Below are 11,942 nucleotides of genomic sequence, written 5' to 3' on the forward strand. Positions count from 1 at the left end.
TAATCTCGCGCGCAATACTCGAACGCGCACTCTCGATTCAATGTGGCAAAAGAGATATATCGGCGGTATTATGCGCCGATAAAAAAAAATAACGTACGCTCGAACGACAGGCGCGTTGTTAGAGGCCACTTCGTTCCGCCTGTAAACCCTTACGGACTCACTTTCGTTTCTTATTATTATTTCTCTCCAACATAAATTACTCCAATTTAAAATTTAATTGTTGCGATTAAAATAAACGCCGCGAATCCGTTCGAGCGGGCTTGTTACATTTCAGAAAATAATACCGCCGAGTCATTGCTTTTTCGTTACTCATTGTTGTTCATCGTGGCTATTAAAACGCGTGCGAAAACTGAAAAACGTATATAAGGTATACAGATGACATTTTTATTATCCTCGAGCAGACGAAAGTTCAAGGAAAGTAAAACGGGCCGAGCAAGCCGAGCAGTACGTAGTGTATACGTGTTAAAATTAATTAATTTGCCTCGTTTGTTGCATGCGTAAATAAAAACGTGTACGTATTTGTATGCGAGATCGGATCTTTTCGAGCAAGAACGACAGCCGGGTCTCTCCGTTACATAAAACCGAAGTTGGGCAACGCGCAGACTGGATACTCATTAATTGTATTGTGCACGAGCAATCGGGAAAGAGTTTCTCAACGATTCGCTTCGTCGCGAATTCCGGGTGTCCTTGCCATTAAAAAAAAAATCCTTAGGAAGACAATTCCGCGGTTACATATATTATCGCCGATGTGCGACGTCTCCCGAGAATTTTTAGCGCGTCTAGACTGTCTCACGGTTAGTCTCCCAAACGGCATAGAAACGAAAGCGGATACTTGAAATTCTGAACATTGCTTCCTCGACTGGATATATTTATTATATTCTCTTGTGTTATTTCTATGCGACTCTTGTACGGAAATGTAGGCCCGCTCGCTTACCAGATATTTGTATGCGATTGCCAGCATTAGTATTACGTGCGATTCTCCGTGTGTTGATATTATAAAACATTCAGTAAAAAGAAGAAATCTCGTTGGTGCATAACTTTGCTTTCCTAAAAAATGAATTTTATCCTCGCGACCAAATCGGCGATTGCACTTAAAATCGAACCGTCACAATCCGTAGATCCGCGAAACTCGAGACGCTCCAGGAACAGCAACAGCAACAACGGCAACAACAGCAGCAATTACGAGATCAGCAGCAACAGCAGCAGCAGCAACGACCGATCCAGAGGCAGCCGATCTCGGTTACAACCGCGTCGCCGCCGGTCTCGCAGATCACCGAGAGGCAACTGAGACAGCGACAGCACTCGAGGACCAATTACCATGAGGATGAGTACGGTCCCGCCTCGGAGGTCGAGAACGATCGGCAGCAACGGGTGTACCGGGGACAACCTTCGACGATCGGCCAGGTGCAGCGCGACCGCGATGGTCTACGACGGAATATAATATCGGTGAGTCGCCATACCGTTGATGTTTTTTTATTAATTAGCTTAATTATCTTAAGCTGGCTCAATTAATTCTATATAATCATTATCTAAATAATATCAAAAAATACACATTTTAATAAATAATTTTCTTCTTGAAAGAACATATTTTCTAATTAATCAGAATATAGATTAAAATAATTATAAACAATTAAACAAGTATAGCTAAATAGTTTTAGTAATAATGGACGTGTCATAATGCCATTCAATATTGCAGTTCGTGGTTCAATCACATAAATGAATACAGAGTTATTGACGGTTCTTTTTGAGAGAAAACGCAAATAGAAAGTTACATTGAATAGGCGACGGACGCGTCCGTTTAACGTCGAATGTGAATTTAATCAATTAGCAACGAATGCGGCAATTCAAGGTTACCATTGAGTTGATGGTGTCGCGTGTGTTCTAGGAGAGGGAGAAGGACAGTCTGGTAAGCGCACGTGCCCAAGCCGAATCTCATTACAGGTTAGTAACGAAGTTACAAATCACTCTTGAGAAAAGAAAATGGTTTTCGTCGCGATTAAGTAAGACTTCTTAATTTGATGACCGTGATTTCTCTCTGCGAAACTTTAACATCCCTCGTTAACGCAGCAATCAACCATCTTTCCGATGATATCTCTCTCTTAATTGAAATTTTACGTAATAAAATGATATCTTGATACGCTTCACATTTCATCGTAAAAGCAATTGAAAACAGACTTCCGTTGCGTTTACCCTTTTGCCACGCTAATTTCTCTTCACACTTTAGAACGTCTGTTCCAACCACCGAGTCGTCGAGGCTTGCTAAAACACTGGCCTCGACCGTGGCACCGGTCTTGTCCAAGGCTTATTACAGCGATCCAGATCAGAGTTATCCGTATTACACGATTTACGACGACGACGTTTCTATTTATAAAGACGATGGTAGGCAACCTTCTGAATTACTTTTTTAAAATCTCGAACAATGTCTATATAAAGTAATTTTGTACTGTTCCGAATATTTGTTATTTGTGTTTCAAGGTCTGTGTACCTTGGACAAAACGCAAAACTTGAAAAATTGTGACTTTAAATGAAATCTTTTGTTACGATTTAACCTGCATTTCATTATTTTCAAGTCAATTTTTTAAAATTAGTTTTGATTGATAATAGATGTTAAATATATGTCAGATAGAACGAATAACGTTGAAAAATAGCGATAACTGAATTAACTACCTTAATTTTTTGCAAACACATTAATGCGATCTCCAATGACCTTATATTATTTTACGTAGATTACAATCAATATACCATCAATCAATCAGTGCCAGTACAACAACCAAACGTGAAAATTAGCGAGGTGAACACGAAGCAATATCAGAAGCCGAAGAAGGTCGGCGTGAACGAGGCGGACAAGTATAATCTGAATCACGACGTGCAAGACTACGATATCTACGAGAATCAGGTGTGAATACATGTCCCACGCAACAGATTAAACAATATTATTAAAATTGTTTCACCTTTATAAGAAGGGCAGAGACCTTCATTTTGCATGCATCTAAAAATGATGTCTTTTTTTTTCATATTTTAGGCGCAGCTGAACAAGAACAAGTTCCGCATTTCCGATGGTCAACAGTACAGGTAAGAAAATTGCTTCTTTCTTAATTGTCAATATATCATATGTCAATATCACAATGAGAGATTCAAATGTGATTTTATCCCATAATTGATATTTATGTAATGATGTAATGATTGTTAGAATTGCGTTTAAATGTAATTATTGTTGAGTTTTATTGGAAAATTATCGCATTACGTTTCTCTCCAAGACTAAATTAATTCTGATTAAATTGAATCCTGTGTTCTTTTGTGACACAACAATATACGCATTTAATGTACAAATTAATAATGTGCAAAGGATAATGTATCTCTTAAACACGCTGTTATTTTAAGAAATTATTTCTCTCGTGTCTACCGCGTCCTCGCTGATGGATGCACCTCTCTCGAGCAATTTATCATCTCAAGTATCGATGTTGACGCGATCGCGCGAGGTTGTCGCGTCTAATCACCATTTAAAAATAGTCACCGTGCGTGCGAGAGCATCGAGTCGATTCAAGACCCGTCCCGCCGGTTTTTATCCGGATAACGGGACGGATCTGGACGGATGTCAAGGTGGAGATTCGCAGTTACGCGACGTCACGATTCGATTAATTCCATTTGCAGGACGAACGTGCTCAGCCATCCCGTGGTTCACGTGACGACGCCGAATGTTATCGTGGACACCTTTATACCGCTGACCACGAGCACGCAGACTCCCAGCACGACCAACAGACCTTACACCGTCAACGCACCGAGGTATAACGCTCGGACTTAATTAACTTTTGCTCGCGATAAGCGTGTAGCTTTAAATGGCGTAAAATATGTTCAAATTTATCACAACTACATCTGCGACGTAAAAGGACGAACAAATCTCGGAGAGCTCATAAATATTATCTCGGCCTTCAATATGAAATCATAAAAGGTGATTTGTTTCCATTCGAAAGCCGAAATTTATCCGTCTCGTATGTGCTTTACGAAGGCTGCCTGGCCAACTCTTTTTACCGTGTTCCGAATAACTTTTCGGGTTACACCGCGCGATTCCGAGGACGCTATTTATGTCGGACAGATTTAAATATCTTGGTCGAGTAGAGCCGCGGAATAATTTTCTTTAATCGTCATACCGGGCTTGCGCATGGCGCGACGCACGAAAAGGACGTCCCTGTGCCGATTTCCGTCGGCCGAGACCCGATTTCGCCGGGCTCTCGGCAAAACGAAGAGCCCTCGCTTTCTCCGCGACGCGGTAAACGTGCGATTTTCCTTATTCACCGCCGCCGGAAATCCTCCAGATCTTATCTTATACTCCAATTTTCATCCTCTTCTCTTCTCTTTCCAGCCGAGGTCGGCCGCAGCAGATCCATCGGGGCACGGCGCCGCCGTAAGTTCATTGTCAATTCACTTTCTTCAACGGGGCATGGTTTAGCTGATGTATAACTCGTGCCACTCCATAAATCCGCGAGCGTATCATGATGATACGCAGCACACCGAGCGCTACTCACTTTCAGTTCGGTTTCTTAAACGCGGAACAGTATTATCCGACGATTTCTTTTTAACGCCGATTTAATCCTTTCGATTCTAATTAATTCACTTCCAGGCGATCTCGACCCACCTTGAAGCCGTCCACCGAGATAGTCTCGAAGGCGCAGGAGTTCGTTGACATCTACAGGTATCCTCCAGTGAGACCGGCGCCGATCTATCCGACGCCGCAGGTAGACAAACCGGCGGCCAAGTGCCGTAGGGACGTTTGTTTGCTTCCGGACTGCAGCTGCGGCGGCTCCGATATACCAGGTAATTTAGCGACGCAGTGATAATCAGTCTTATTACCGTAAAAACCACGCAGTGTGATTCGTTAAACCTACTCTAGATACGTTCAGCCTTGATTGTAATGAGATACCTTTATGTGTCCAGAACGCAAAATTACGTGGTTTAAACACATAAAAAAAGAAACGTCAAATATAAAAACTTATGTACTCGTATATACGCAATAATCTACAAACTTTTAACTTTATTCAAGCAAGTTTTCTTCGCGGGCGCGTTTAACGCAATATATACCTCATTTCAAGATTATATATAGATTGTTGCGTATATACGAGTATTATAAGTCTTGATTTGACACTTCTTTCTTTTCTGTAAAGTCGCGGCTAAAGTAAACTAGTAACTGCATGAAATTTGCATCCCCGAAGGATGCTACGAACTGCTTAAATTTTCGTTTTCAAAACAATCAGTTTGATCATTGCGGTATCACTTAAGTAGACCGGAAATGACGTTTTGCGAACTAGAGAAACACGAGACGGAAAAGTTTGCATTCCGCGTGCCGGAAGTCTGGGCGCTTGCCGGCTGAATGTAAATGAGGAAGTGGGACGTCTTGGAAAGCAGATCTCGTACGAAGGTCGCCGAATTTCGTCGCTTTCCGACGCGACGGTGGACGGCCGATCGGGGCGCGGGGGACCGTGACGGAGGCGCGATTCGATCGCGGGCGAAATTGTCAGGGCGAAAAATCCGCGGGGGATTGCGCAAGGCGGTCGCGCGCCGCGAATGTTAAGTTTGACGAACGGTTTAGACGGCCTCGCCGTGACTTTCTCCGATTCTCTAACGTTACATACGTAGCGACCGTTACATAGCACGCTCGAAAGTGAAACAGATCTACGCTCGATACGCTCGCGGCGCGCGTCGCCCTTCGAAATTGAAAGCAATTTGCATTGCCGGAAGGCGCTCGTCGGACGGCCAATCGATCCCCGATTACTTTATTTACCGGCATAAAATGCGACCGTAAAATTTCGATATCGTTATACGCGGATCGTTTAGTGTCGCCTCACTTTCGCCCGGCGAGATAACTTCTGCAGAACGTTTCTTTGCATCTCGAAGATAAAGGGAGCGCGTGTTACGATCTCGCTGCTGGTACTTTTAATTCGGATTTCTTCGAAATTTTCAATGCCTAATAGAGAACACTTTTAATGTCTGAGAACTAACTTATAAAATTCTTGCAAAAGAATTACTGTTTGAACAAGACTATTCAACTTTCATGCGAAGTAATATTATTTTTTTTATATTTAATCAAGATCTTGGTACGCAAGCGTTGTTAATTTTATATAAATAGTGCATTTGAAATTAATAAGAAAGAAAGGATGTTAAAATATGATCACGCATTAGCGAATGCCTGCTACCTGATCCAGTAGACTGTTTCCAAGGTAACACCTTGTTGAAATCGACAGTATAGTGTTTCGATCTTTAGAAAAGACGTGATTGCGCTAAGCGTTATAGAAATATTATTTCTTGATCCCGTTGAGGAATGACGCAGCTTCGGCAATCGTATCGCGAGCTACATAATGCAACTGTGACGCACAGGTGGTATTCCGAACGAGCAGACGCCGCAGATAGTTCTGCTCACTTTCGACGACGCTGTAAACGACCTTAACAAACCCTTGTACAGCGAGCTGTTCGAAAACGGCCGTAAGAATCCGAACGGCTGTCCGATCGCGGCGACTTTTTACGTCTCGCACGAATGGACAGACTATAGCCAGGTGCAAAATCTCTATGCGGACGGCCACGAAATGGCCTCTCACACGGTCTCGTAAGTCGATAATAAAAAAAAAAACGTATCACGAAAGCAGGCGCGGGTTTCATTAACACCGGGGAATTTCACACATCCATCGCGCTATTTTTAACCAAAGGAGCGAAGCTCGCATCGAACGTCATTCATCGTCTGTTTCTCCGTTCGCCACGTGTGTACGATTAACGTACTGATTTCTACTTGTCGCCCGTCCACTCGACCGCCTGGAGAACGCTTCGAGCGGGCATTGAATTGGGAAATGATTTGCCCGCGAAGGATCCTCTAATTCGGTGCGGTTGGATTAGTAATTGAACTCCGCCGATTTCACGGGAGATTTAATTCTTGAATTTCTTGATTATTAGGGATATACTTAAAAGAATCTCTTCGACTTCCTTGAATTTTTTTAAATTCTAGAATCCACGAGCTCTTCAGCTTCATTTAATATTTAAACTGTCGTTAGAAAGGAGAGATTTTGGGTTTTTTTTTTTAACTTCAAGTACTGCGATTTAATAAATCTTTGTGTCCTCGGGGTCTTTAGATCCTTAAGTAGTTTTCAAAGATCGGCCGCGTAAATCGCTCGCGAACTTCTGCCTGCTATTTTAAGAAGCACTCTGTGCATCTTCGAAAGTGGCATCGCGCAATTAGAGGATCCTCCGTGGGGACGATGAAAACGCATATTATTGCCGCGTACGACCGGTGAAACCGCAAGTGTACCTTCATCAAATACGAGATCGACGATCTCTCGAACGAGGGATCGCCGGGTCCGATAGTAATACGCCGTAAACCGCGGTTTCACCGGCCGCGCACGACACACCTGTGTCGTGAATACTAATGATGATGTGTCGCGTGTACTAACGCCTTCTCTTGTGTGTTCTTTATCTCTCTCGCTCTCTCTCTCTTTTCACGCCTCGCCTCCTCATTCCCATCACGCGCCACTCTAACCGACACATCTTCACACATATCATTAAAAAAACACTTCAAAAAAACTATCACATCGATACTCCAAAAAAAAAAACAAACGTCTACGACATACATTTCAACACGATCTCGAACGCGCGTCCCGATTATCTCGTGTCCCCCCTCCCGCCCCTCCGTTCGTATCCTGAATCCTGAACGGGATCCTGAAACGAACAGGTGACTACCTACCGGAGGAAATACCGCAAATCGTTCTCCTGACCTTCGACGATTCCGTGAACGACTTGAACAAGGGTCTCTATGCCGACCTGTTTGAGAAGGGACGAAAGAACCCCAACGGCTGTCCCATCTCGGCCAGCTTCTACGTGTCCCACGAGTGGACCGACTACAGCCAGGTTCAAAACCTCTATGCCTCGGGCCACGAGATTGCCTCCCACACGGTCTCGTAAGTAATCGAATCGTCATTAAGACGCGCTGTACCGATCTGCGAACATTTCGCCTCCGCGGCGCGGCGCCGCGGCCAGGAGAAGTGGCACACGGTTTTTATTACAATTTAATTAAACGAGCCACACGCGCGCGATAAATTACGCAATCTCGCGGTTGTTGACACTGCCTGACACTTTGTTTCGTATATATCTCTGCACGATCGGGAGATTTTTCAAATCTCTCGCGGTTGATGCTTATTATAGTAATTATGTTTCCAAGTAACTGGGTCGTTCGAGCATTCAGAAAAAGAACGTATGGATTGTGCGTTAATTACACAATTAAATATCAATCGTTTCGAGTTACGCTATCTGTGATCTATGTGATAATAATAATAACAATAATTATAAGTAAAGTATATACAATGTCAGTAGTTAATTACTGAGATTTCCAATTTATTCTTGCCCGTAAACTAAAAGGCCGCTCGACTTCGAGCAATCATGCCTTATCCAACAATCACTCGTATCATCAACGCACTATAATATCATGCGGATAAGTGTAAATTAATTATGATCATTAAATACGTCAAGTAGTTATCTCGCCTTTTTTTTTACACGTATTGAAGCTAACGCTAGTTTGTTTCTCTAATGAAGAAGTTAATAAGTCATCCTCACGCTTACTGGATATCAATCGACAAATCGCTTCCGCTTTGAACGTTGAATAATTGAAGTGACGCTCGACACACGTTCGGAAATTCTTGAATTTAATTTTGTTACCGTTTTCTTGCTTTTATATAAAATTTATAAGAGATACGTAAATATAAAAGGCACGTAATGCACGTAACATAATGACATAACAACCACGCTCGTTCACGGCTCTTGCGAAATCATCATCTTTTGTACGTCGATATCGTCGTTTTGCAAAAGCCGAGAGGTAAACGAGAGACGTGATTATGTAATCAAAATTTAAAGAAAATGAAAGGAAAAAAAAATAGTGTTTCCGACGTGTCGTCAGCGACTTTATGATCGGTGCGCCGTGAGAGAGTTAACTCTTCGTAACCCGAGTGATCGACACGACGATAAATCCCCGCAACAGGCACAGTTTCGGCGAACAATTTTCGGCGCGAAAGTGGGCGCGAGAGGTTGCTGGGCAGCGCGAAATTCTGGCTGCATACGGAGGCGTCAAGCTGGAGGACGTCAGAGGAATGAGGGCACCTTTCTTGTCGGTAATTATCCTCTAACTTTTTATCGCTCTTTATTTTCGTAATATTACGTAAGAGATAGATACGCGATAGCAGTATCCTAGAATGATTCCGCTCGACAAGAACCACTCTGTACGATCGCGGTGAACGATTTCGTCACCGTTCAAGAGAGCAATTTACGACTGTGTGTAACGCTGCTTTACGCTCCCCTGTGGCGCAGGTCGGCGGGAACAATATGTTCAAAATGCTCTGGGATACAAATTTCACGTACGACTCCTCCATGCCCATCTATGAGAACCGACCGCCCAGTTGGCCGTACACGTTGGATTACAAGCTCTTCCACGACTGCATGATACCGCCCTGTCCCACGAGATCCTATCCAGGATTGTGGGAAGTTCCTATGGTAATGTGGCAAGATCTCAATGGAGGTAGGTGCTCCATGGGAGACGCCTGCAGTAATCCACCGACTCCGGACGGCGTATACAAGATGCTCATTAAGAACTTCGAGAGGCATTATACGACTAATAGGTCAGTAAAGTGATTCGCACTCTACGCGCATACAATTATTAGACAAACGCAAATTGAGAAAACTCATGAAATAAATTTCTCTGTCCAACGTATTTTTAATAATTATTCCCTTTCACATGAATTTCTAATTTCTTTTCATAAAATGTAAGACTCATAAATTGCGGAAAATAATTATATGTGAGTAAAAAAATTCTCTTTTACATTGGAATTGAAAATTAAACAATTTACGACTCTTTTTACCTTGCAAATTATTTATGCTAATATTTTTATAATTTGACGCGTTTCCACAGGGCGCCTTTCGGTCTGTTCTATCATGCCGCATGGTTTACTCAACCGCATCATAAAGAAGGCTTTCTATCGTTTCTTGACACCATTGTCGCGATGGACGACGTATGGGTAATTACTAATTGGCAGGCGCTACAATGGATCAGGAATCCAACGCCTCTGGCGCTCCTGCACACGTTCGAACCCTTTGGATGCCATTATCCGGTGAGACTCGTAATCAGTTCTTTAACTCTTAGTTTACCGAAATCTTTTCACAAATAATTTATTCCAGAAATTTGAAATATTATCTTCCAATCTTTTTTTAAATTAGAGTAACAAATCTTTCGAACGTTCAGCTTTGATGCAGTTAAAATGTATTAAATACTTAACATTGCATAATAATTAAAAATTAGTCCAGCTTAAAATTACCATCTTATACGATTAATAATATTTCTGAAATTTTTAATAACAATAATAACAATGATCCTTGAGTTAGCTTTATTTTACGTGCAATTTTGCACGGTCTAAGAATATTACGTTATGGCGAATGTGATGCAGGACCGACCTAAGAAGTGCAACAACCCGAGGGTCTGCAATCTTTGGCACAAGAGTGGGGTGAGGTACATGAAGACCTGCCAAGCATGCCCGGACATTTATCCTTGGACAGGCAAGACCGGTATACGTAGCAGTCGCATCGACAACGAAGTCGACGCCCACGAATGAGTTATGCGGAGGGAAGTTTCAAACTTCGTTGCGATCGGGGAGAGTCCCATCGAACGAGCAGCGGACCCAGACAACGCGAATATCTAAAAGACGCGATCGACATGCTTAAACGAGGTCTTAATCTTCCAGACGTGGGAGTTTCTTGGACGTCTGAGAGAAATTCTCGATCTCTCCTAGACGTCCGAGGAACATCCGAATCTATCGGACGTGCTTTAGACGCCTTTTAAACGTATATTTTAGACGTAGACATCTTTTGGACTTTCGAATTGTTTGGGAAGCATTGTGGTAGCGCGCGAGGGGAGACACTCTTCTGTTCGGATAGGTAACTTCAAGTATTACACGCGCGTGTCCGAGCGGACACATTCGGGCCGAGTACGCCGATGCAAGTTTTATGAGTAGGATCTCGCAAAGTTCCCGTTTCACGCCGGATCAAATTAGAATCGCACCCCGCAGCTGTACCGGATCTCTAAACGAATCGAGATATTGTTATATGCGTCAACTGGCAGATTTGTAACTGAACGGAAGTTTCATGACTGCTCAGAGTTTGTTCCAAGAGAAAAAAAAGTATTTAGCACGTAAGTCTACATATAGATTATTTTATTGGTCAATATCTTTTCTGTAAGCGATTATGAGCCGGCTGGTAAAGTTGATATTAATATTGAAAATGAAGCGGTTGGATCGCAGAGTGATTAGTGTATGAGACGAATTAGATTAAATTAAATTAAATTAAAGACATCATCGCGACGAGAGAAAGAGAGAAGATCGTGTGTGTAAGGTTACGCGAAAAATATCTAAAGTGTATCTACTCTTCTTTCCCTTTTCGCTTTTCTTTTGCTATCTCCTTATTTTTCTCTTTCGCAAATTCTTCTTTTCTTTATCTTTCTTTCTATTTTTCTTCTTTTCTATGTCCTTCTTTCTCGAATTCGCAAACATCCTTGGCGTACTCGGCCAAATTCGGCCAAATAGAGCAATTAATTAAATCGCAATACGTAATAATTAATCGTCGAGATGTAAGTGTAAACGTCGGTCGCCGGAAACATATTTAAGCGAAACTCGCGACGGTCGAGATCGAGATTCATCATGCGCGGTGGTCACTTTGTGAAAAATAAGAAAAAAACTGAGAAAATTTCACCTCGACGAAGTATCGTGCGCACGAGGGGATCGTCGTGTTTATCTTCTAGAACGTAAAAATGTAATATGCCTTTAATAAATAAATATTTCGCTAGAATATCTTTTTTTCCGTTTTTAACCAGCATCTGTGCAGATATAATCGTGGATTACGATAAATTAATATGACACGTTAATAATATGCTA

At 42.4% G+C, this 11,942-nt stretch overlaps 1 protein-coding gene across 2 annotated transcripts in view; it reads left to right on the top strand.

The window, feature by feature from the left end:
• Positions 1-11,939, top strand: part of LOC112463557 — a 51,108-nt gene extending 39,169 nt beyond the window's left edge. The window contains exons 4-16 of one of the 2 annotated variants that reach the window (XM_025030007.1): positions 1,119-1,446; positions 1,886-1,941; positions 2,225-2,379; positions 2,727-2,896; positions 3,023-3,072; positions 3,652-3,783; positions 4,361-4,402; positions 4,619-4,812; positions 6,370-6,595; positions 9,008-9,137; positions 9,334-9,641; positions 9,932-10,130; positions 10,464-11,939. In XM_025030007.1, coding sequence (XP_024885775.1) covers positions 1,119-1,446; positions 1,886-1,941; positions 2,225-2,379; positions 2,727-2,896; positions 3,023-3,072; positions 3,652-3,783; positions 4,361-4,402; positions 4,619-4,812; positions 6,370-6,595; positions 9,008-9,137; positions 9,334-9,641; positions 9,932-10,130; positions 10,464-10,628 — 2,155 coding nt within the window. In that variant the 3' untranslated portion in view covers positions 10,629-11,939. Of the gene's footprint in view, positions 1-1,118; positions 1,447-1,885; positions 1,942-2,224; positions 2,380-2,726; positions 2,897-3,022; positions 3,073-3,651; positions 3,784-4,360; positions 4,403-4,618; positions 4,813-6,369; positions 6,596-7,708; positions 7,935-9,007; positions 9,138-9,333; positions 9,642-9,931; positions 10,131-10,463 lie in introns of both variants that reach the window. The other variant, XM_025030005.1, reaches the window with a different exon arrangement.
• The last annotated feature ends 3 nt before the right edge of the window (positions 11,940-11,942 follow it).

This window comes from Temnothorax curvispinosus, unplaced genomic scaffold (genome assembly GCF_003070985.1).
Source record: "Temnothorax curvispinosus isolate PA1 unplaced genomic scaffold, ASM307098v1 QBEX01013431.1, whole genome shotgun sequence".
In the NCBI taxonomy this organism is placed as follows: Eukaryota; Metazoa; Arthropoda; class Insecta; order Hymenoptera; family Formicidae; genus Temnothorax; species Temnothorax curvispinosus.